The sequence below is a fragment of the Talpa occidentalis genome, unplaced genomic scaffold (assembly GCF_014898055.3).
Source record: "Talpa occidentalis isolate TD23 unplaced genomic scaffold, MPIMG_talOcc4v2.1 talOcc4.7, whole genome shotgun sequence".
Taxonomy (NCBI): Eukaryota; Metazoa; Chordata; class Mammalia; order Eulipotyphla; family Talpidae; genus Talpa; species Talpa occidentalis.
In genome coordinates, this window is record NW_023605083.1 from 102,706,381 (window position 1) to 102,731,077 (window position 24,697).

Consider the following 24,697-nt stretch of genomic DNA (forward strand, 5'->3'; position numbering starts at 1 on the left):
AGAGGGAATAAGGACATGAATGAATGAATGAGCTTGCTCAGAGCATCAGGCTTTGCTTTCTCCCACAGAACCCCATGCCATGGGTTCTTCATCCTCCTGCCCCAATTGGCGTATCCTCTATCTCTGGGCTGTCAGGAAGAAACAAGACTCTGGAGAGACACACTGCCCTTTCTTAAGAAGGGCTCCTGGGTTTGTTTTCACATATATGCAAGGTCTCCTTACAAGGAGGAAATGTAGGCAGGCGTCCAGACATCTCTGGACAACAGCTGTTGGCATCACAAATGGACATGAGAGCAGCTCTGGTTTCCTCTGCTTTCTCCTCCCCTGGTTTCTCTTCTTCTTCCTCCCACCCACCCTCACACAGGGTGCCTACTTCATGGTCAAAGCAAAGCCAAGAGAGGGCATCAGAGGATCCCAGAAGCTCTGAGCTGGGTAGGGCTTTCAGAAAGCATCTATTTTATCTAATACTCTTAAACCTCATTTGGCAACTATCCCTTCACTCAAATAAAACCCTGGAGCCCCAGAGACTCAGAGCTGTCAGTGGTGCTGCTATGATTACACCTCCTGACAGCCTTCCATGGAGCTCACCCAGTGTACTTGTGTTGCACAACTTGTGTGGTAGAGGGCAAAAACACCACCCAGCTGACAAGTTCCCATGGGGTTGGGGAGCAACTGGGGTGAGGGGTCATGTTGATCCATCAAATCCAGCCTGACACTTCTTGGGGGCTGCTGTTGGGGGCATGGGTATGAATTTCTGTGAGGGCAGGCTCAGCTGGCAGCAAAAGTCCTCAGCTAAAATGAAGTCAGCTGTGCAAGTGGAAGTCAGAACTGGGCCACTGTTCATTCATGCATTCATGCATTCATTCATTCATCTATTCACTCTAGGTCTGACAGTGTCTGCCCACAGTATGGAGGGAATATTCGTGGGCATTCAGGTGTTCCAGGCAAGCTCAGGGATGTGCAAGCACACCACGGTGCCCAACTGAGACAGGGATGGAGTCAGAGAGGAGTCAGCCATGCCTGAAAAGCATGTGAGGTTGAGGAGGAAATATACGAGTGACAAGACCTGACCCAGGAGGCCCTGAGCCACACTCAGGCTGTCAAGGACCTGCCAGAAACTCTATCCCTCAGTTTACCACCAGAAGGCTGAAAGAGGAGGGGGCACTATATTCTAGAGTCTGTCTGCATAATGGTTAGGCCATTGTCAAATGAGACCTTCACATGAGCTCTCAGCACACAGTGAGGGCTCCCCCCGGTCTGTGGATTGGTCTCATCCTATCCACAGATGTTTCTTATGCACTTAGAACATCCCAGGAATGGGGTACAGCAGAGGCAAGCTAGGCAGATCTGCCAGTGAGAGAGATGGTCCAAAACCTATCAACTGATAACCTCTCCAAAAAATTGCCCACAATGGTAAATGCCATGAAGACAGGAAACAGAGTTGTGGCCCAGGGGCTGGGACAAGTCATATCCTTGAAGAAATCCACTCACTCAGTGGCCAGGTGCCTCAGAGATGATATGAGATTTTATTACTGGGCCTTATTTTAAAGGGAAGGGAACTGGGGCATCAGATGACTTGTCCAAGGTCATACAGATAAGGAGCTGTGAAGTCAGAACCTGAAGCCTAGGCAGCCTGGCTTGGAGCCTGTGCCCCTGACACTGACTGGCTACCTCCACTGTTGCCTGCTACCCACTGTGGGAATCTGCTTGCAGGTGGGGGTGTGAGCTAGCACTGGAAGCTGCAACCTGACTTCACTGCCACCTCTGCTGTGTGAGCACTGCAGTTTCCTTATCTGAGAAATAGACTTGGTTACCTCTATCTCAGAGGTTTCATGATCTGCTAGGATTAGTGGAGAAAGGATCAACCCAGATGACACCAGCATAGATGGTGGCAGTGGTGATGCAGACAAGCTTGGGGAGGGTCCTGTGGGCTCCAAGGCCCACATATTGTAGCTTCCCCTTCTGGAGGGAACTGTCTCCAGTTCCCCCCTCACCTTGGCCCAACTCCAGCCTGCACACCCCTGTTCAGACAGAAAGGAGGAACCACAGAAACCTGGGAAGGAAAGAAACCAGCAGACATCCTCTAGGCTTGGAGAGCTTCTGCAGTGGCACCAACCCAGCAAGAATCAGCCAGTCTGAATTCAGGCCTGTCTGCCTGCAAATCCAGTGTTCCGTGTTGCTCTCCTGCGGAGTGGCTTAGGACCCCAGCTGTGTCAGCACTACATGGCTGAGTCCTAGACAGCAGACTGCAGCAGATGTTGGGCATCCTAACTGGTAAGACTTGGCCAGCAAGGCAGGACAGTTAGAACAGAAGGCCCTGGAAATACCAGGAGAGACTAGTTCTGGCAGAAGAGGAAGGCTGGCTGCAGAGGGTGCACGGAAGGAAACTGCAGGACTAGGGACAACATAGCCAGGATCCTGAGGAAGGAGGGAGCTTGGTCTGCCGCAGGAAACTGAAACAGCACTTGAGTTCCAATGGCTCTACATTTCCCTACCTTACCCAGTGGCCACATTTGTGGTCTAGGAGAGAACCCTCAGTCTCCTCCCTCCAGCCCTCCTTTCCTTCCCTTTTAATATATCTGACTTCATTCCTGGGGCACATGCTCACTCCCATGCGCGTGCTTACTGTCCCCCCCCCCCCTCTTTCATGCCTCTCTGTCTCTCTGCGCTCTCCTGCTCTCGCGTGCTCTCTCTCTCTCTCTCTCTCAGCCTTTACAGTTGTATGTCCCTTTTTGCATCTGCTACCTCTCTTTTGCTCTCTTTTCTCCTCTCCTCTTCCCAGTTTTCTCTCTGCCCCCACCCCTGCTGGTCCCCAGGGCCTGCTCCCTCCTGTACCTGCCCCTTCTCAGGGCGGCACCCGAATCCCGTGTGCCTCGAGCCTAGCTAATGTGTTTCGCATGGCGTGTCAGTCAAACGCCCTTCTAATGTCCTTAAAGCACGCAGAAAATTGCATCCTTATGAAAAAGAAAAAAAGCAAATTGCCTAGTGAAGGCGGAGCTGCCCCAGGCTCTGGCTGCCGCAAGCCCGCAAGGAGGGGGGCAGTGCTGGCTGGCGGAAAGGGTCTGCCCTGGGCTCTCCTGCCGCTGGGCTTCAGAAGCCAGGAGTGGAGGATGTCTTCTCTACCAGGCCTTCCAGGCAGTCCCTTAGCAGCCTCCCCCCACCCCACTACTCTTGTCCAGGCCGCTTTGACCTTCCTGCCCATTTAAGGTCAACCTTACAGGTGCCTCCTGGCCTCTGCACTTGCTATGCCTGATGTTGGCATGCACTCTCTCTTGTGACACAGGCCTCATTTGAAGTGTCAGCTCCTGAGAGAGACTCTCCTTGGCCACCCTGGCTAAAGCCCCTATCCCAATCATTATCTACTGCCTGCTTTATTTTCTACAAGGCTAAAGTCATCGTGTGCATTTAACTGGGGCTTCTAGGATATCTCCTAGGTCCCCTCATCTCCTGTGTGAACTCATGAGGTCAGAGGCTGTGTGCCTCATACAGATCACATGGCTGGCACACCACAGGCTTTTTAATAAATACTTTGTGAACAAATAGATGAGACTCATTTTATGCAGCTAGAGACTGTTGGGTACCCTAAGTCATCTGGGACACCCCAAGCTGAACCTAAAGATTTCTGGGCAAGAGACAGTGAAGACCCACAGAGCAAAAGTCAGATCTGAATTCTCCTACTAATAGCTGTGTGTCCCTGGGCAAGTTGCTAAACATCTCTGAGCTTTATCTTCAAAGAGGGGGAAGGAGCACCTACATTATGGGTCTGTCATAATGGAATGAGGGCTGTGTCTCAGGGTTAGAACTACCTACTATGCTCAATAACTGCTTGTCACAAATGAAGTTGCTAAGTATGTGTTTGATTAGTATCAGAGATCTGGGATCCATGATGCCTCTGATATTAGATTCCTGAAGTATACTAAGAAAGAAAATATAAAACATTTCCAATGAAACCATGACTCAATGCTTTTATGCCACCAGAAATTTTTATTGTATATTTACTCAAAGATCTCTTTGGGACCTACTAAAACATCCGTTTTTTTTTTTTAATCATGCATCATCACTATATTTACATAAAAATGAAATTCTCAGGAAAATCAAGAACCACCTCTGAATTGGCCCCACAGCTTGTCCCATTTGCCTCTGCCTGGTGAGTAACTGAATCTGAATCCAGTTCCCTGGGCTCTGCTCTCTTCCAGGAGGGCTTCTCAGAAGTCCCCTCCTCCCCACATGCTTCATAGTTTTCTCCTAGGAAGGCAGTGCCTGAGAAGTGAGGGACCATAGCTGCCCAGTGAGGTCACACCCTGGGGCAGTCACATCCTACAGACACAGGGTCCACAGTGCCTGGGAACCCCCGACAGTTCATTTGAACTCAGATTTCAGAAACTGTTGTCTTAAAGTTGATGGATGAGATGAAGTAATACAGAACTAGGACAGAGGAAACTTGTGATATCACACAAATGATACCCCCCTACACAGACAGGGAGGGACCACCACCAGTTTACTGCAAACAGAAGGACCACCAGCCTCCCAAAACCACACCTTTGGAGAGACCCAGAACCAGGCTGATTCTGTGCACTGGCCCTCTCCCAGCCTCACCTTTCTGCCCCACCCACCAAAAGGGGAGTCCCTGCTCCCTCAGCTCCTCAAGGTGGGGGGCTGAGGAGATGGTGTTCCAGAAACCTCCTTCAACTCAGAAAGCCAAAGCCCAGCTAGAGGCCTGGCCGCCAACGTTGCCTTCTGGAATCCTCCTTGGCCTGACTCTGTCCCTGGGAACTCGGGTCTGCGGAGATCTTGAGTGCAGAGGCTCCAGGGATCGGCTGGTCCCCTCTCTGGATGCAAGAACTTATGGTGGGATCAGTCACTTCTAAAGCAAGAGGTCCCCTTTAGTGTAAAACAAAATCAGGAAAAGGGGTGAAGGAAAACGGAGGAGGTGCCTGATTTCTCCTCTAACCCTGGAGTTCAGAACAGTTGCCTTGCAGTGGCGCTCACTCCAGGTTGAGAGCCGCCGGTCTCGCTCGAATCACACCAGCCCCCCTCCATGACGCCCAGCGCCCCCATGTTGCCCTGTTTTCGAGTTTGTTTTCTTCAGCGTATGACTTCCCACCGGTGACCTTCCAGGGAAATTCAGAACAGAGAAAAGAAGCAAACCAGAGTAACCGTTATTATTATTATTATTTGCAAAGTTGGAAGGTAGGGGATAGCCCCGCTCTGGGTCTCGCCTGTCATCCTGGCGATGCCGGCCCCATGCCCAACCGGCCGCTAATCTGAGGCTCCAAGACCGGCCTCAGGCCCTCAGGGACCACGATCCTCTCCGAAAACGCGCGGTGCGCGGGGCCAGAGCTGCGCGCCCCTGGAGCTAGGTTCCCGCCTCCACCGACGGCTTGCTCAGGATCCGGGTCTCAGAATCCAGATGCAATCCCGGCCGGGTCCTTCAGCCAGTCCTCCCCCAAAGTCGCCCTTACAGCCCAGCTGCCGCCTCCCCCCGGCTCCCCCCTCTCTCCAGACAAAAGCGCGTTAAACGCAAACTTCGCGCTAACCCGCGGCGCTGCAGCCAGGTTAATGCCTCGTCCCCGCTCAGCCCTTGCATCACCGCGGGCCCTTCCAGTGCGCAGGGTCCGGGCTGACATTGGGGCCCTCCCGCAGCCCCTGCCCCCTCCCCCGCACACCCAATCTCCTACCCCCACCCCAGCCCACCGCCCCGGGGCCGCCTCTCGCGAGACGCAGGCGCCTGCTCCCTCCCCCTGGCCGCGGGCCCCCGCGCGCCCTAGTTGCAGCCGCGACCTGGTTAGCGCGCGGTCTCTGCGTTTTGTTTCCCAGGACCGTCCTTGAGGCCGCGAGGAGATTTGTGCCGCGGAGGTGGGGGAGGGGCGCAGGGGACTGTCCCTCCAGAAGCCCGAAGCCCGGGGCCTGGCGTAAGGCGCGCGGCTGCTGCGGGCGGAGAGGCGGTCTCCGCCGGGGGTGGACGGGACCCGGCGGCACGTAGGCCGCGCACCCAGCGCTCCGGCCCCGGCGCGCGCAGCGGGTGCGCCGCATCACCTTCGTGCATGGCCCTTTGCCTAGGGCCCCGGCTCTGCGGGCTGCGATCCGCGCGAAGCTTCGGGAGTCCACGGCAAATCGTCTGCCTTGGCGCTTTGACTTCTCCCGGGAGCCGGACAGGAGCTTCTGTCAGGTCTCACGGGACTCCCCCAAACAAGGAAACCCCGAGCTGCCCTGTGCGGCTGGTGGCTGGTACTCTGAAGCCCTCCGCTGTTCCGACTCTCGGATCTCGGGGTCTAGATCTGTTGCAGTCACCCGGTCCCCTGTGCAGCCAAGGAGCCCAGCGGGCAGGAAATGACAAAACCCCTCCCACCCCCGCCGTCCCCCTGGAATCTGGACCCCTTCCTTTGGGGCCCAGATCCCCCACTGACCTACTGATGACCTCGTGACAGCAGTCCGCAAGTGAGGTTCCCCATCTGTGCCTGGAAGAAGCTGTACTCGCTGGAATATTGGGGTTCCTGCGCGTGCTGACACGGGATTCGCAGGACAAACCTCCCCCTCCCACACCCATCCTCCCCCTGAGCCCTGGTCCTTCTTGGTCCCTTGTCCAGTTGAGTGAGGAGCTGCCAGGGGAGAAGCCATAGAACATAGGGTGATCTGCCTAAGATCGCATTCCCCAGATTCGGTAAAATCTGAGGCCCCAGAATGGACTGCCAGGGGTATGGGTTAGATGGCCTTCTCTCCTTTTTCTTCCCTCCTTTCTTCTACAATCCCACAGACTTAACAAAGGCTGTGGCTGGAATCCCAGTCGCCCAAGCCCAACCCAGGCAGAACTTCTGGGACCACCGTCATTTTCCTCCTCTTGAAATGGAGAGCATGGAACATAGTGGCCAGCCTGAATTTGGAGCAGGAAGGTTATGGGAGGACCTAGACTGAGCCTATGGAGGTAACTCCAAGGCCTGGAGGGGTTAGGGAGCACAAGCGTACACTGATGATCCACTTGTCTGTGAGTCCAGAGTCTGGCAGGTTTTCACAAGCTCCTCAAAGGACACTGGTGGGCAAGTAGTTAGGGAGCTGTTTGCAAGGCAGAAATCAGAGCCTCCAGCAGGAGCTGGTTTCCCAGAGACTTGTTAGAGCTGGGGTGTGTTAGGATTGCCTCAGAAAGCACCTTCTTTCTTGCTTCTCCTGACCTTAAACTGAGGCATGAGATGCCAGGGAACCGGAAATCAAGCACAGCTTTCGGGAAGGAGCAATCAAGTTATGATTTGAAAAGGCCACAGGTGGAGGCTCTAAGGCATCATTTTCACATTCTTAAGTGTAATGCCTGCATCTGAAAAGGAGGTTCCTTACTCTTTCCCTAGTATGTGCATATGGAAGGATGGGGTTTGGAATCCTGGCCCTGTGTGGAACTCAGAAGGGCCAAGGTGATGTCTTTCTGAGCTTTAACGAGAAAAGTAGCTTCTCTATCCCATATCCTTGGCTGTGTTCCCTGTACAAAGTGCAAGAACAGGAACACACAGACTTGCTCCCAAGCTCAGCCAAGCTGGACAGAACACAAGCGAAGCCTTCTGATCATGCACCACCTGGCCAGGGCTGCCCTATCTGCTTGGGGGAGGTGTTCTCACTACCCTGACTCAGGAATCGATCGATAGTCAGGCACTGCCGCTGGTAGCCAATGTCTAGTACAAACCTCCAGTCCTAGCTTCATGTCTGTCACTGGAAGGGATGGCCCGAGCCATCTCAAAGACCTCACAGCCAGTCCTTCAAGTCCCAGGGAACCAAACCAACAACTGAAGGCGGCTCTCAGCCGCAGGACACGTCCACTGCAGAGTAACCTGAGTGGCTTGGTCAGCATTCAGACTGGCTCCTCAAGCTCAGAGTGGAAGTGATTCCTAGGATTCTGCAGTAACCCCCTCCCTGCCTTCCCACCCCAGTAGTAGGTCACAGCTTGGCTCAGAAAAGGATGTTTCAGATGCCGCTGAGTGTCCCTCTTCCCTCTACTACACCCCCACCCCCACTGCCTACCCTTAGCACCACCAACCCCCCGCTTTGTGGATTCAGAAACCCTCTCACCAAGTCCCTCTGTGTCATAAAATATTTTATTGGAAAAAAAAAAAAATCACCGTCTTCGCAAGAGAGGGGTAGGGGCCCCGGCGACATCGGAGACCCAGCCTCAGGGCCGAGCTGCCCCGGTGTCCTGGCGCCACCTCGCCAACTCGGGGCCAGGGCCCTTGTGGCTGAGGCCGGGCCTCACGGTCCGACACACAGAAGTGGGCGCGTGCAGGGCGACTTCGGGCCCCGAGGCTCGGGAGTGCGGAGAGGAGCAGGGTGTGAGTGCGCGGGAGCGCCCAGAGCAGCGGAGCTCCAGAGGACCCTCCACAGCGCTGGACTCGAGTCTCCCAGGCTAGGACGGCGGAACGCACGGGGTTTGGCTTCAGAATCTCTGTGTCCTTCTTTGTTCCGCCCCTAACTGTCCGCATTCAAAGTAGTAAGAAAAGTTTAGAAAACAAACGGTGTGGCCGCTCGCTCGCGGCTTCCCACGGCCAGAGGGGAACTCGGGCCTCGCTGGGGTCCCCAAGCCCACACTGTCTGCCAGGCTCAGTCCTCTCGGTTCCTGTCGCTGGCGACTCCAGGCGCCTCTGCCGGCTTCTCTGCCTCCTTGGCACGCTCCTGCTCGGTCAGCTGCTCGCTGGTAGGAATGGAGTTCTTCTTGGGCCGTCCCTTGGGCTTGGTGGGAGACTCCAGGCCACCACCCTGCAGCACCTGCAGAGCAGGACCGTGAGCACCTTGGTGAGCTGAGGTGCCATCTGCCCTGAGCCCAGGAAAAGGAGTGAAGTGCCCAAAGAGGCCAACCAAGGCCACGGGTAGCCCCGGGGAAATGGTGGTGGTTTTCTTTTCAAACTCTGCTTGATCTACAGGTTGGAGCCTGGACTGAAAGGTGCAGTGGAGAATAAAGGAATGTGGACTGGGCTGGGGTATCCAGAGGGACAGAGAGAACTGAAAGGGACCCTGTGACGCCCAGCACCAAGGGAGTCAGGAGAGTTGGCCAAAAGTTTCCAAGTGGAGAAAAGAGCAATTCTTAAAGGGCACAAGGGCTCGGCAAGGGAGCGGCAGATGGTACAGGGACACTCACTATTTTCTTCCACTTCATCCTCCGATTCTGATACCAGGTCTTCACCTGCAACTGGCTCAGTCCCAGAGACTCCGCGAGATCTATTCTGAAAAAAGCAGGTACACCTTCAGCAAAAAAAACCACAAACAGCACACACTCCTGCCACCCTCTGGACTCAGCCTGGTCCCTTGCTACCTGTCAGGCGTGGAGAGGTACTTTTGCTTCTCAAAGCGTTTCTCTAGACCCATCAGCTGCAGTTCGGTGAACACGGTGCGGCTCCGACGCCCCTTCTTGGCTTTGGTGCCCGGCTCCCCGGTGCTGGTTGCCTCCAGCTTCCCTCGAAGCTGCAGCTCCAGTGGCAGGTGCGGTGCGCCAGGGGCACCGGGAAGCCCAGGCCCCGCCGCCAGCAGCGCCGAGCCCAGCCCAGAGCAGCCGAGCGGCGCCAGCGGGAACTTAAACACCGCTGCCTGCTCGGCCTTCAACACAGCTGAGGGGAGAAAGTGGGGAGCCAGGTGAACTCACGCCTGGCCAGTAGCACCGGACACAAAATCTTCAGCAAAATTTTGCCAGCTGCCTAGAGTGAGCCTCTTCAAAGCCAGCATGGGGGGATGGGGTAGGCAAGGGGGAAATCCCAGGCTGCCCCTGGCATTCCCCAGGCCCCAGCTGCCCCTGAGGTTCTGGGATATTCAGTGAACAAGTTTGCAGTTCTCAGACGCATGGAGGAGTGTGTCTTTCACAGAAAAGGGAAAACAAGAAGAAATGGCCCCGAGTTAGGAAGATGAGAGCTTGCCCCAAACAAATGGGCAGGATGCATGAGGGGAAACACATCAGTGGATTGAGCATGTCTGCTCGTCTGTGCGTGGCATAGCCACGCAGCCTGGTGGTCAGCAAGGGTGGGGCTGGCCACTTCCTGGAACTTCCACAGCACCCAGAAAAATGGAAAACTGTCCTTCCTGCTTTCTCCGTTTAGATCCTTCCCCATGAAGATATTTCCATTTTCATTAGTTCTAAAATTATTTTTATTTTGCCCGCTTCAAACGAATTACTAACAGCTGAAGGCAAAAGGCTCATGGAGAGGCTGCATCTGAGTCTGACTCAAAACGAACAAACTGGCCCTGCTGTCCCGGGGAAGGTGGGGCACTGGCTGGAGGTTCAGCTGGTACAGGAAAGAGGCTGGGGGTGGGGGCCAGGGACAAGCATCTACTGCTGAATGGGTGCTAGCCCTACTTATATTTAAAAGGCGCCAGGCAAGGTGGAGGTAAATGTGCAGGGAGTGGGGGTTAGTAAAGAGGAGAAGGGACCCTTAGGGGAACATGGAGAGGGAAAGCAGACCCACCCCACAGAGAGTGGACCACCAAGGGGTGACACAAGGGAAGGCAAGAGGGAGGATGGTGAAGAGGGCACTGACAAGGCAGGCCCTGCCAAGGAAAGGAGAAAACAAGCAGGCCCTGAGCAGGACGCTTAAGCTCCACCGGGGCCCAGCAGGCCTGGAAGAGGAAGGACCATCGGGCAGTGGCCACAGCCACTCTCTCCTCCCCAGACAAGGGGAGGTGGGGTGGCCAGGGGAGATGTCTGTGCTGTGGCAGAGCCAGTGGTCTCCTGTCTGAGACCTTGGGCTCCGGGAGGCTCCAGGCTGGCTAGGACCAGCGTCAGCCCCCAGCCCAGCACTCGGTGACACTGGCCTCTTCCTCAGAGTTCAGTTCCCCCGCCTTGGCCAGACTCTCACGGTCAGCCCAGAGCCGAGAAGGCCCAAGCGCCCGCGGCCTGAGCCCGCTTTCACCCGAGGTCTGGCATTAGTAATCTAGTCGTGCGCCCGCGACCGTCCTCCCGGGCTGGAGACTTCAGGGCGGTAGTGAAGGCCCGCGGGCACGAGGCCTGGCTTCTGCACTGTCCTGCGCCTGCACCCTCGGCTTCTCGGCCCGAGAGCGCGCCGAGGGAATGGCCTCGGGGCCTGTGCGCTGCTAGTTGCGCTGCGTCCTCGAGACGGCGCGGCTCGCTCCCTCCCGCCGAGCCCGGCAGCTGCCCCGCACGTACCCAGGTGGCTATGGAAGGGCCGCGCCGCCAGCAGCGCCTGCACGCCGAACTTGAGCAGCTCGCCCGCCGCGGCGGCCGCAGCAGCGGCGGGCGCGGCGCCCTTGGGCCCCGGCGGCTCGGTGAGGATCTCCTCGATCATGAAGCTGCGGTAGCGGTGCGGCCGGTGGTCTGCGCAGCCCTCGGGCGGCCCGAAGCGCCCGGCGCCGGGCTCCCCCGGCCGCTGCATCGCGGCTCGGGCGCGGCGGCGATTGCTGGGGCGCGGTGGCGGCGCTCGGCCCGCGCGGGGCTCTAGGCCGGCCCGCAGCTCCCGGCAGCGCACGGGCGCCGGCTCATGCCCCCTCCCCGCCGGCCGGCCGGGTGGAGGCGCAGGGCGCGGGCGGGGCGCGCGGGGCTCGGCCGGTCGGTCCCGGGACTGCGCCCCCGCCCCGCGCCGCCGCGCCTCATGCCCGGCCACCCCGCGTCACCGCCCCGCCCCGCCCCGCCCGGCCGCCCCGCCCGCCCCGCGCCGCCCCCCACCCCCTGGGCCGAGCCCGAGGGAGGGACGGGGAACCAGGGAGGTGGGAGGGCTGCGCGCGAGGGGCCGAGCGACCTAGACCGAGGGAGACCCAGCGGAGCGCACGCCCAGGAAAGAGAGCCGGAGAACTCCGAGACCAAACCCCAGAGTTGGGAGAGGAGGGATCGAGGAAGGTGAAAGGGCTAGATCCGGACAGCGAGGGCCACCCAAGGCGCGGGACAGTGATGAGAGGGTGCCAGGGACGTGCGCTGAGGTAGCGGGACAAGGGCGCGGAGGCACCGGGCCTGGACGTGCCGGAGGGCACATAGGCACAGGCGGGCACGGCGGGGAGCGGGGCAGCTAGGATGGCGAGCAGCCTGGGCTGGGGTTAGGGAGTCTCGGAGAGGTGGGGATGGAGGTGGGAGCAGAGGCTGAGGCCTCGCGGCTCGCCTAGGAAAGGGTGACTTTGCACAGCCTCTGACCTGGGCGCCGAGGCGGCCAACTGGGCAGGGATGTAACTCGCAGAAGAGCTGTCGCACCTGTGCATTCCCTCACCTCAGTTTACTAGGCACAGCCTCCTTTTTCCCGGGGAGTCCCGGTAGGAAAATGCTCTCCTGCAAGAGCGTTTTGCTTATATTACCAAGTGATAAGTGGATACATCTTCCTTGGCAATCCCTGATACTGTAGGGTGGATCGTGGGCCCCTAGTTAGAGGAATAAATAGTTGCCAGAGACAGAAAGTCTTCAGCTTCGCCTTTTCTCAGCTGTGGAACATCAGAGAAAAGTGAGTATTGGGCAAAACCTAGTGCTGGACCACAGAGTGTGCAGTGAGTCTGGGAATCCAATCTGGTGTAGGACCTGGCTCTTCTCTGATTGAGGAAATGGGCTGCGTCTTCCCTAGCTCCTTCTCATCATCATTGCAGAAATAAGTAGCAAGCATTTGGGTGAACAATCCCAAAGCTCAAGTCTCTGCTCATTTATCGTTTTGGCCCTGTCATTCTCAAGCAAGCTATATAGGCAAGCCCTTTCTGGTCCTCAGTCTGCTGACCTATCTGGAGAAGATGCTGACGCTTCGCTTTAGGGAAGCTATGGGGATTGAGCAGAGGTCCTGCACCCACCAGCTCCGCAAGGTTTGTTGGAGAGAGGCACACAGTTCATTCTTAGGGGCAGTGAGGGTAGGGCATCGGTGGAACTGTATGGATGTCTCAGGGAGGCTAGGGGAGAGTGAATGTCCTTCCCTTCCTGTCCCTCAGAAGTCACTCAGCTGGGGTTCTGGGCTAGTTCTGCTTTCTATAGGAGTTCTGTCTGGAATCTCAGTGGCTACCTACGTGAAGTAGGGTTTGTGGAGGCACCCTGTCCTTGGGGCAAAGAGAAATGTCTAACCAGAGGCTCTGGCAAGAACAGGACCCTAAGAGCCCAGTATCCTGTCCCTCCACCCCCAGAGTTGAGTCACTTCACCAGGCTGCCCCCTTCTAAACCTCAGAGCCATCATTAGAACCGAAAACGGTGGCCTCCAGGTGCTTCAGACTCCATGTGTGTATTTAGACTTGGGAGTCACATGACTTCAGAAAAGGATGGTGTGGTGCCACCAAGAGTGATAGTATCACACACTGAGGGACCTCTCTCCCATCCAGAGAAGGGAGATGGTAGGGGTCCAGCAGCCATTAGAGAAAAGCCAGCATTCCCTGGAGTCCTGAGCAGCCCAGCTGGGATCCCTCCCCACATAGGCATATAGAAAGCACCTCCCTAGACAGGTGCGTGGGAGTCAAGCAGCCCCATCACCTACTCTCTCTCTCAGATGGGGAAACTGAGACCTATCAGAAGGCACTGGGCCAGGGACCACAGAGAACAGGGTTGACCTTCTGGTGTATTTGTTAGTATCCAGTCCTTTTGCCTCCTACACCCCAGGGGAGCCACCTGCCTTCTTATCACTCTTGCTCTCACACCTTGCCAAGGGCATAGCCACCCCATCCTTTCACATCCAAGTTGAGTTTCTTAACAAAAGCCACTCAGCTTTGACCATCTCTGCCCCATGCAAGCCTGAAGGTTTCAGGTCCCAGAACAGATGACTGGGGCCACACTAATAACCCCCACCAAGCAAATTTTGCCTCCCCCTGAATCTCTTGCAGCAGTTCCTGGGTCAGGTTCTACGATAGGAGGCACTTTCAGGATGAGCCTCCTTCTCTAGATTTGGGGGAGCCAGTTCCCACACCATTTCACAGGTGCGGAGGCACTCCTTGGACAACTGCTAGAGCTATTGCCCGGTGCCCCCGGCAAGGTCCGCAGCCCTGGCGGATGCGGAGAACGAAGCCCCGGGACTCTCTGGGGAATGCCCTGCGGCTCAAGTCAAAGCTTACGATGTCTTGACTAGAGGGAAAGAAGGAGATCCCGCCCCTGGCTTGGCGCCTCCTAGGAATTCCGTCTCTGCAGGTAGGAGTCTGATTCCCCGACCCTCAAACTCCGTTTCCACGGCGCGCGATTCCAAAGCAGGATGGCAGATAAACCCCTTTTAGACGAAAAAAAAGGCGCACGAACAGCGGGGCCTTGTCTGCACCGGCATTGCAGCGCTGGCGGCCGGCGAAGGGTTCGCAGAAGGTGTGGGTTGGGGGTAGGGGTCCCTCTACCTGATGGGGAACACTGAGGCCCGCGGAAAACAAGCATTCCCCTTCTCCCGCCCCGCCCAGGGCTGAGAAGCAGGCGCGCTTCCCGGCGGGGCGGGCCCCGCAGCCTCCATGTCCGCGGCGCAGCCGCCAGGCCCGACGCCACGGCCCGACTCGGACTTGCGGACTCCGATGCCGCCGCAGCCGCCACGAGAATCCCGGAGACTGCCGGCTCACGGCGAGCGCAGTGGAAAAGGTGACCTCAGCACCCGAGGCCAGCTACCCCGTCCCGGCGGCTGGGCGGCTTGGGGCTTCGGGGATCGGGAGGGTCCCGGCGCCTCCCGAATGCGCATGGGGTGTGCTCCCCGCAGCCGGGCTCGCAGCGCTGCCCCCCTGACTCCACAGCCACTCAGACGACAGTGGTGCCGTTAGAGGGTCACTTCCCTCCCTAGCCAGACGCCCTTAGTCCAGGTGCATGCCTTCCAGACTCCCTCCTCGAGTGCCAAACCCTCCCATCCCGCGCCTCCCGCGCGGGTTTCCGGAGCTGCTGGCGAAGGGGTCCGCGAACCACTGTACAGAAGGGGAAACTGAGTCCGGGGATGGGCTGGACAGCTGCCTGGGACTGGGGGCCTCTGCGTTGCCAGGAGAGTCCTGGTCCCAGCTCCTCGTCCAGCGGCCCCAGTGGTGTCCTCCGTCTCTTCCCCAGGTTGCGGCGAGTTTGTACCTGACTCGGCAAAACGAAGTGCGGGAGCCGGCTTGATGGGGGAGTTGATTCTGCACAGGCCAGTTCGCCTCCGGTGCAAAAGTGCCTTCGGGGAGTTCCACACCCTCCCCCCAGGTGACAGGCCGGGAAATCCAGCCCGGGGGAGCCTCGCCGGCCAGTGCCTCGCTTGCAGCTTCCGGCGCCTGGTTCTCGGTCCCTATCCCAGGACGCGTGGCCTCGGCGCCCGGGACTAATCGCACTCCCCTCTCTCGGCTCTCTTAAGCCCTTCCTGAAGCCTCAGTTCTGACAGCCCCCTCGGCGGACACGCTGGCGGGGCCGCCTGCTCAGGCTCAGGTGCCGCGGACGCCAGCAACCAGGGGAACGCGCCATCCGGGCTGCGGCCAGCGCCTGTTCTGCTCCTGGCGTCGGGATCCGAGCCTAGCAACATCTGGCCTGCCTTCGAAATATCAAATCTGATGTTATAAAATTACCCCTCCTCAAGTTCTCTGGTCAAATCTCCCAGGGATGGCAGAATCCCTTTCTCCACGGGGAAGCGGATCTACGACGCCTTGCGTTAAGAAAATTTCGAAGTCAAATGTAGGCTTTTCGTTTTGAACCGTTTCAAATCCCTGGGCGCCCGGAGGTCAAGTCAAATTTTGGAACAGCATCGTAAGAACCGTCCCTCCTTCTCCCTTTCACATCCTCCCTCTCGGTGTAATTTGCAAATGTGTTCATTTGAAATGGGCTGCTTTATTTTCGTTTTGTAGCTATTTTTTGTGATTTTCTTTAGAAGTGTGAGTGTAAAAAAGGTACACCTATCTAGAAGGATGTAATGACCCCCAGGACCACCAGGTTCTCAGTGCCCAGGGCAGTCCTGCAGGACACAGTGCAGATCCCGCAGATGGGCACCCGGGAGTCACCCCCTCCCCATCGGGTGGGTCCTACCAGGTGGGTCCCACCCCTTGATCAGGCAGGGACTTTCACAGTGATCTTGGATCAGAGTCCAACAATCTGTTGATGGATGCTTTCAAGCTTGAGGTCACTCCCAGGGACAGGAATTGGTGGTTGCCTGAGCACCCCCACCAACCCCCTTTGTGCATAGGACAGAGCTGCAGTGGGAAGACGCTGAGGCTGAGAGTATGGGCAATCTGGGGGAAATCAGAGGGATCCTCAGTGTACCCAGCCTCTTTTTAAGAATGTGCCCTTTCAGGGTGTGCCTTGGGCAGAGGGCATGGTGCACAAGGGGACATGGGTGCCAGGCCAGGGATCCTTGGTAGATGCCTGGCTGGCACCTTAGTGCTGATTCAGAACTGCTTGGCCCTCAGAGCACCATGCTGCCAGGGGCCAAGTTGCCAAGTCACTACCCTCTGAACCACGGGACTGGCCTCCAAGAGAAGCCTGGGCAACACAGAGAACAAGAGAAACTTCATGGCCAATGCAAGTCTCTACACCCAAACTCCAGGTATTGCGCTTTCCTTTTCTTTGCTTTTATTTTTCCTACCTTCTTCCGGTTCTATTTTATCTCTTTCCACTTTTCTCTTTCTTTTTTCTTTTTAATTCATATCATTTGCCTGCTTCATATCATTTGCCTGCTGTTCACCTCTCAAGAACTCTCCTCCCTTTTGCTCCCCTCTTTTTTTTTCCATTCTCCAGGGACAGGAGTCAGGGAGGATGCCACAGGTCTGTCTCTCTGGTAGTGAAGGGAAAGTGCCAGGCAGGTGCAGACGCAGTGCCCCAGAGGGTTCTATGCCAGTATAGTGTACCAGAGTCTCTTCCTAGACAGTGAGGACCATGCCAGAGGGCCAGGCTCAGGATCCGACCCTGAACCCTGGCCAGGTGAAGAGGACCACAACACCTCCTCTAAGAAATCTTCCAGAAGCAGGGGGGAGGTCAGCTCAAATTACTGAAGTTTAATCAGGGACTTGCATTTGCATCTGTCCTAATACGGAAGCTGTGTCTCCTCCAGAGGTAGAGATGGGGGGGGGGGGCTCAGAAGCTAGACCAGGATCAGATCAGCCTCTGGTCTCTAAGTTCCAGCCCAACCTAGCTGGTCTGAGCAAGAAACCAGTATCTATCCACATGCACTACATTCCACCTTACTGATCACCCCTGTGCCTTTTGTACTGTCTAGGACCTGCCTCTTGGTGACAGGAATGGGCTTGGAGGCCTGACTCCAAAGACCCAAATGCTGCAGAGCACCCAGGGGTCCTACGATGAGCCCAGAACCCCTTTCCAACAGCAGCCCTTGAACAAGCACATTTCCTGTCTAAACCAAACACAAGAGGGAGTAGGCTACATAATCCTTCTTGCCAGTTTTAATAACCCAGATCAGGGGGTCACAAAACTTTTCTTAAAGAGCTAAAATATTTTAGACTTTCCAGGCTACATAGGATTACCCAGGACTTACTCTGCCATTTAGTCAGGAAGCGTCCCCAGTTAATATGTGAACAACTGGGCATGACTATGTGCTGATCGAACCTTATTTCTACACATTAAAATGTGAATATCGTACAGGTTTTACATGTCATGAGATACGATTCTTTTGTTGATTTATTCCAACTATTAAAAAAATGTACAAAAACAGACAGTGGGTCATGGTTGGCCAATTCTTGGTATAGATTCAGTTCTGATTACACAAATAAATATACTTCCATGTCAGAAGTGTTACCTTATCTAAAAACAACTTTTTAATTAAAAATTTTTTTAAATAAAAAAATTTCCCCCCACAAAAGTATCGATTAGTATCACAGTATTTGGACCTTTGAAATAGGAATCATCTGGTTCATTTCCTAACCCCATGTTTGAATTTTCCAGAATTTAAAATCTTCCTGATACTATAGTATATGGACGGACACTGGACTGGATATGTTACAATTGTCATCTCATTTAATCCCGCAGTAGTCTCTGGAGTAGAAAGTGTCTACTCCCTCTTTCAGCTCCTTGCACATCCTCGGTGGCAGCGTTCTCACTCCCTTCAGTGGCAGCCCTAACAGACCCTGAGGGCTGACTCCTCTGAAAACCCTCCCTACCCCCCTACACACACACACACACACACACACACACACACACACACACACTCCGCCTCTAAGAGCCCAAAGGCCAGTGCTGATGTGGGTGCTCCCTCCTGACTGTCCTTTTCCATCTCCTCTCAATTCCATCTAAATCCTCTCCAGCTGTTGAAATGTGGCTGGACCAGTGGGGGCCATGGCCTTGCCTTTCTGCGAGTTTCCCAAGCCCTGAGTCTTTGCAGGACTTTGCAGCTGCCAAGCGACATCTTGCAAGAAATAGGCAAAGCAAAAGAATATGACAGAAAAACAGCTATTATAAATGCGTTACTTGCTAAAAGTGTTTCCAGGAAATCTTGTTCATATTGAGGCCCCACCCCCCTCATCTGTATCTTTGTGGCTCTTGCACCCTCTGCTGGTCAGATTGAGTCTTAACCAGGCTCCTTGGAACTTGTCTTTTCCTCTTTAAAAGGAAAAACAGCCCAGGATTTTCTCCCCTTTGTGTCCCAGACCCTTGATGGATGCTGAGGATACAACGGAAAAGCTGTCTATCTGTCCACAAGGTGTTCAGTTTAGCTGTGGAGACAAACAGGCAGACATACCGGGTCCATGTGGACTGCAGGAACTGGGGATGGGCCAGGTGCTTCCCAGAGCAGGTGACAGGACGCAAGCACTGAACCCCAAGTGATAAGTCCCCTGTAGACACAGACACGGTGGTCTCACTGCTTGCGGAGGGTGTTCATGTTCCAACAAAGGGACTGGAGCGCAAGTCAGTTTTTGAATGTTTAGTCACTTTTAGTGCTTGCCACTGTGGTCCTTCAAAGAAATAATAGGCTAGAACCCCACATTTTTTCCTAAGGCCCATGGGGACATTTTCTGGCCTTACACTGAAAAAAAAAAAAGGTGTCTCTTATTACAGTGATGGGGTTGATGTGGAATCTCAACTGGAACAGTCCTTGTAATTGTTAGAATAATGGTCTTTGTTGGGAATGTTCCCCCCCGCCCCGCAATATTATCTATTTTCACGGCGAATTTTCCACTCTGGGATGTAGGATTTTTCACTCTTAATTGATAAGCAAGAAAACAGGTGTAGAGGGATGACCTCATTGCCCAAGCAGTGGAGGTAGGGTTTGAACCAGCCCCTCACAACACTTCAGTGACTTTGGGGTCCTCTGTCTTCTGACTTTTCTCTCCAGACATGATTGCTAATGAGTTTCAAACTGGTAGCTCCAGTCGCCAGTGATCACTGGCGTGGTGTCCACAGGCATGCCACTCTCACCATGTCCAAAGCTGGACCCATTATCTCTTATCTCTCCCCAGGCTGCTCCTGTCTGCCCTCCACCCCCAGGTCAGGTGGAGAAGACCAACTGAGACAGACGTCCATGCAGACGCAGCTCGCTGGCCACTTACTGGGCAGCAGGCCCATCCCCACCAGAGCACACATGGCAGGCAAGGTATCCCCCGACTTGGAGGTCAGGGCTGTGAATCCATGGCTGGTTCAGAACTACTAGGGCACCAGGTCCCTTCCTCAGGCAAGGCCCTGTGCTGGCCCCACCCTAGTCCATCCTAGTTGTCCAGGATAGGGAGGGCCACAGACAGAGGGCGACCAAAGTGCTAGCTTTGGGAAGAAGAGGCTGCTTTGGGAAGCCAAGGAGGATCAGGGAAGATGGGGAAGAAACCAAGCTGGGTAGGCATGCAGGTGGCAGACCGCTGCCAGGAGGCTGAGGTGCACTGAACTTGGATTGAGAAGTAGAAGCCCTCCTGTGGGGTCTGCAGTCACCTACTTTGAGGCTGAGAGGCTTGTCCCAGAAACAAGGTCATTCCCAAATGGTTTTGCGTCTGATGGGTCCCATAGCAACTTGCCCTGGCCCGGAAATCACAATCCTCCTGGTGTCCAGGGATGGCCATGGGAGACCATGGGGAGGACTAAACCTCTGGTAACCCCATAACCAACTGCCTTTCGCAGGCTGCTTTATAACTCTGGGGGTATCATCACTTGGGCTGCAAGTGGCACCTCCTGGTGCACAAGCCACACAACTGTACCCAACGGTCTATCAATTGTTTGTTTCTTTCTGTTTTCCTAGACCCAAATAAGGGTTGAAGTGACTGTTTCATTGTTAAATTCTGCGTGCTTCTTCCCCAGATTATAAGTTACAGGTTGAAACAAGAGAGGAAAATCCATGCTACCTGCTTATTTTATGTTAAAAATCTACCTCTGCCTGACTGTTTTATATTTGTTACTTCTGAAGTTTTCCAAATTCCAAGGCGCCCTCTGGTGTTCGTGTGCTTGATGTGGGTGGACCTATGGTGTGATTAAGTGCCCCGATAATATTACCTTATATGGCAAAAGGGATTTTGCTAATGTAATTAAGGTTCCTAACTGGTTGCTGTGGAACAGATGGAAGGGAAGTTATTCTGACCCTGATCTAACCAGTTCAGTTCTTTCAGAGGGAGGGGACGCTCCCTGGCATGAGAGATGTTCATCTGGTTTCAAAGTCGGCTGTTATGTAGCAAGAGGACTGCAGGGGGACCACAGGGCCAGGACCCATGGGAAAGCAAGGAGCCAATTCTGCCAGTGCCTGTCTGACTGAACTTTGATGTGGATCTGTCCTCAACCAGGCCTTCAGGTAAGACCATAGTCCAGCGAGTGCTAGGCAAGTGTGTTTGTTAAATAATATCGGCACCAGGAGTTGGGGTGGTCTGTGTTGGTAGTGAGCCCTCCAAACCCCAGGCTGGTGTGCTGGGGCCTTCCCGAAGCTGCTGTGGCTCCCCCCTCTCCGGGATTTCCTATCCCAAATCTGAGTGGGGCTGGTCAGCGCGGAGACTCCAGCCCCAGTTCTCCCCTAACTCTTGCTTCTCTTGTCCTCCCAGAGAACTCCGCTCCTGATGGGAGGCAATAGCCAACAGCAGCACGGGTAGGGGTCACCCAGTCTGTAATGGTGAAGGGATGGAGTAGAGGAAATAAGTGACCAGAAGCTGTCTTGATGCCACATGTACTTGCTGGGAGAGTCCTGAGCCATGAGGACAGGGATTCCTGGCTAGCCTCCAGCCGCGGTCTCCTCAAATCTATTAGCTGAACAGCACCCCTTAATTAGCAGGTGCCCTGCAACTGATGTGTCTGATAGTCAGGCTCTAACTCACAGTCCTGAGCCCCCCAACAAGCAACCAAGCTGATGGCCCTGAACACCTGGAGTGAGCACAGGTGGGTGGGGACCTCTGAGAAGTAGCTGAGAAGTGGGAGGTCAGCTGGGGAGGGTGGTGACTGGGGCCAGAAGGGGTGGTGGTTGTTCTTCTCCAAAGTTTATGGGCTGGGAGCCAGACAAGCCATCTCTGGGCTCTAGAGACGACAGCCTAATCCCCTTTCCCGACCTCACTGAAGCTCCTGACGCCACGATGCCCTGAGATTGGAAACACAGAGGCTCTGTCCCAGGGAAGCACTCCAGCAGAGGGAAGTCACGCAGGCTCCCCATTCTGGAGGCCTCTGTCCTTGGAAGGTGTCAACCCTAGAACCCCTAGAAGTCCAACACCTGGAAGATCTTGAGACTGGAAGGAAGTGGGTGCCATCTCTGTCCCAGGCTCCAGGGACTGCTCGCCACTCATCCCTGCCCAGTGTCAACCAGTCCTCTCCTGCAGTCCTGTGTTTATCACATTGAGTCCTTTGCTCCGCCCACTTGCTGAAGTTAAGGCAACAGAGACCTCTCCAGGATCCCTTCACCAGCCTGGTCACCCTATTCCAAGGGGCTCTTTCAATCTTGAGGCCAGAATCTCCTGTAAAATGCTGCGTGGTCCAGTGAACAGCACCCAGGGGCTCCAGTGAAAGAATTCGGTTAATGTCAATGCAACCAGTTCCCCCCACAGCCTCACTTTCCCTGGGAACCACCTTCCTCCCTGGCCTGGGCACAGCAAGTGCTCAGCAGATGGAGCTCCATGCACACAAGGGTCACTTGGCCTTGCCTTGTGGCCACAGAGCTCTCCATCCAGGCAACTGCATAGCCTTCCACCCATGGCTCCTGCTCCTGAAACAACTCCCGGCCTTGCTTAAACAACTCCTCTTGCTCCCCCAAAGCCATACTCTGTTTCTCTCCAGCCTCATTATGGGATGGGCTTCTGGTCAGCTCCCTGGCTACCCAATGGGGAAACAGAGCATCACCCAGTGGGTGGCAGATTGGGGCGGGGGTGGGGTGGGGGGGGGGGGGAATGTGTCAGGCACACTGCAGATGACCTCCTTCACCTCGGAGGCAGGCAAGGCCAAGGTTTTCAAAGCTCCTCGCTGAATATGTCACTCAGCACACACTATCGCGCAGCTCTGTGGGCCCCGCCAGCCACATTGAGCATGGCAGAGGGGACTCCGGGGATTTCAGATTGGTGGTTAAGGAGCCCAGCTGGGGCTGACAGTGGAACTTCACTGAAAATGCGGCTGGAGCCAGGACAATCCTACTACACACCCAGAAGTGCTGAGACAGTCAACAGCCACAGCTCAGAGCGGGTGTTGCTACATCCCACCTCTGCCCCAGGCCCGCCTTCCTCACTGAGGACAGATGTGGGGTGAGAAGGGGCTCCAAGCACCCTCTTAGTCCCACATTCTGTGACAACTGAATCATGTAGTGCTGATGGGCAGCCCCAGCCCCCGTCAGTCCTGTCTCTGCCATCACGACTGGGGCCGTGGACTGGCCCTGGAGCACTGAGCCTCAGCTTCCCGGTCTGTCCAGTGGGGACAGCAGCAGGCCTGCTTTCATGACTACAAGATGCTTAGCAGAAGGTCAAGTACAGAGCAAGGACTCACATAATTGGGCTGATAACACACTTCCAGGTGCTCAGAAAATCTTGGCTAGTGGTAACTGTTTGATGAGTGTCCATGCTGTGTTCATGAACTCAGTGGAAATAGGTGTCCTCTCCCTATCTTTTTTTTACAAGGAAACTGATTCTTGGAGGCTTTACAAAAATTGCCCAAGGCAGCTAGGAAGAGCACAGCCAGGATTCAAGCCCTCTGCTAAGAGATCTGCAGGTGCCTGGCTCTGACCATTTGCATTTCTGAGAGATCACCAAGGAGCCTGTACAGCATCTATGCAGGAGCCTCTGGTGCCATAACAGAGCTGCTGGTGCCACTGTTTCTTCCCATGGGGGCTGCACAGAAACCTCCCAGCCCCCGTGTCTGTGATTCTAAGAGAAGCAGCAGCAGCAGGCGTGTGCTCAGAGCACTGTGGCTAGAGGAAGGACCTTGGCAGAACAGATTGATTTTCTAAGTGCCTCTTTGCAGCAGGATGCAAACCATGGACTTGGAGCTCCAGGGCAGACTGACTAAACAGAGGAAGAGCTTCTGATGACCATACAAGATGTAGGACCCCTGACACAGAGGTATGTGACTAGAACAACACAGCACCTTAAAGCCTCCCGGTGTGTGCAGCAGGGGCTGTGCAGACTGGTCTTCTGAGCTACGCGTGCCTCTGTGTCACATGGGGACGTGTAGTGTCTCTCAGCAGAGGCTGCTGTAACAACACTCCACAGACAGTGTAAGCAACGGTCATTTCTCATAGTCCTGAAGGCTGAAAGTCTGAGATCGGGAGTCAGCAGGGTAGGTGAGGTACTTCTGGGGGACAGACTTCTCTTGGCGGAAGAGATGAGAGAACTCTCTGGGGCCTCTGTTTTAAGGACACTAATCCCATCATGGGGGCTCCACTTTCTTGACCTGAGCAAAGTCCCCCTTTCACACTATCACACTGGATGTCAGTATCTCAATATATGAATTCAAAGGGACACACTCAGCATATAACACACTGGTCAAGGATGGAGCCTGAGGATTTGCATTGGTAATAAGTTCTATGCTTTGAGAAGCCGAGAAAGAGATAATCCCAGATCTGCTAAATCCTGCAATAAATATCCCTCAGTGACAACAAAACACTCAAGGAATTAATTCTGAAATAAATTAATTCTATGGTGACACTTGCAGCTCTCTGCTTACAAAAACAAGGAGGCCAGTTCTGGGTCCCTCCACTGGCATCCTCCACTGGCATCTAGACAGATGAAAGAGACAAGAGTATCACTGCAGACCAGACGCAGTCCCAGGCTTCCCCCAGAGGGAAAGTGGCACCACTACTCCTGCCCACTCTCTGGCTGGGCTGGTGTGAACCTGCAGGATTTTGTCACATTCACATTGAGAAGAGATCATCTGCAGGTGTAATTGGTCGCACATGTGAAAGTGACCTTCAAAGTTGTTTTGGGACTAGGAGGAAGTGTTTAATCATCACACTTAGTCCATGAAGTAGAACATGTTTTGAATTTTTGGACACATTGGCTGTCAGCTGAATTCAGCAAATGTTACATTGACCTTTCAGATGTCAAATCTGGAGCTATCACTTAAAAAAAAATGGGCAGTTGCCCCTTTTGCAAACCAAATCTTTGATTGGTTGGTTTGTCACACGTTAAGCAAACTCAGTGACTCAAACAACCCAAATTTATTATCTTATAGTTTTAAAGGCCAGAAGCATAAAATTGGTGTCATTGAGCTACATCAAGTTGTTCACAGTGTTGGTTCCTTGGGGGGTCTGGTGAAGAGTCTATTTCCTTGCCTTTTCCAACTTTAGATTTCTCTGACCCCACATCACTCCAACCTCAGCTTCTGTCATCACTTTTGCTTCTTTGACTCTCCTTCCTCCATGTTATAAGGGCCCTTGGATTACATTGGACTCACTTGAATAATTCAAGAAAATCCCCCCATCTCGAAAGTCTCAACCACAGCTGCATAGTTCCTTTGGTGATATAAGGTAACAGTCACAGG

General features: G+C 54.8%; 1 protein-coding gene across 1 annotated transcript; it reads right to left on the reverse strand.

Moving 5' to 3' along the window:
- Nucleotides 1-8,286: 8,286 nt before the first annotated feature.
- Nucleotides 8,287-11,548, reverse strand: BARX1 (BARX homeobox 1). The gene is made up of 4 exons (XM_037494083.2): nucleotides 11,123-11,548; nucleotides 9,284-9,575; nucleotides 9,110-9,194; nucleotides 8,287-8,739 (listed from the first exon to the last, which is right to left on the reverse strand). The coding sequence occupies exons 1-4, from the start codon at nucleotides 11,346-11,348 to the stop codon at nucleotides 8,575-8,577; spliced, it is 768 nt and encodes a 255-aa protein (XP_037349980.1). The 5' UTR covers nucleotides 11,349-11,548; the 3' UTR covers nucleotides 8,287-8,574.
- Between the last annotated feature and the right edge of the window lie 13,149 nt (nucleotides 11,549-24,697).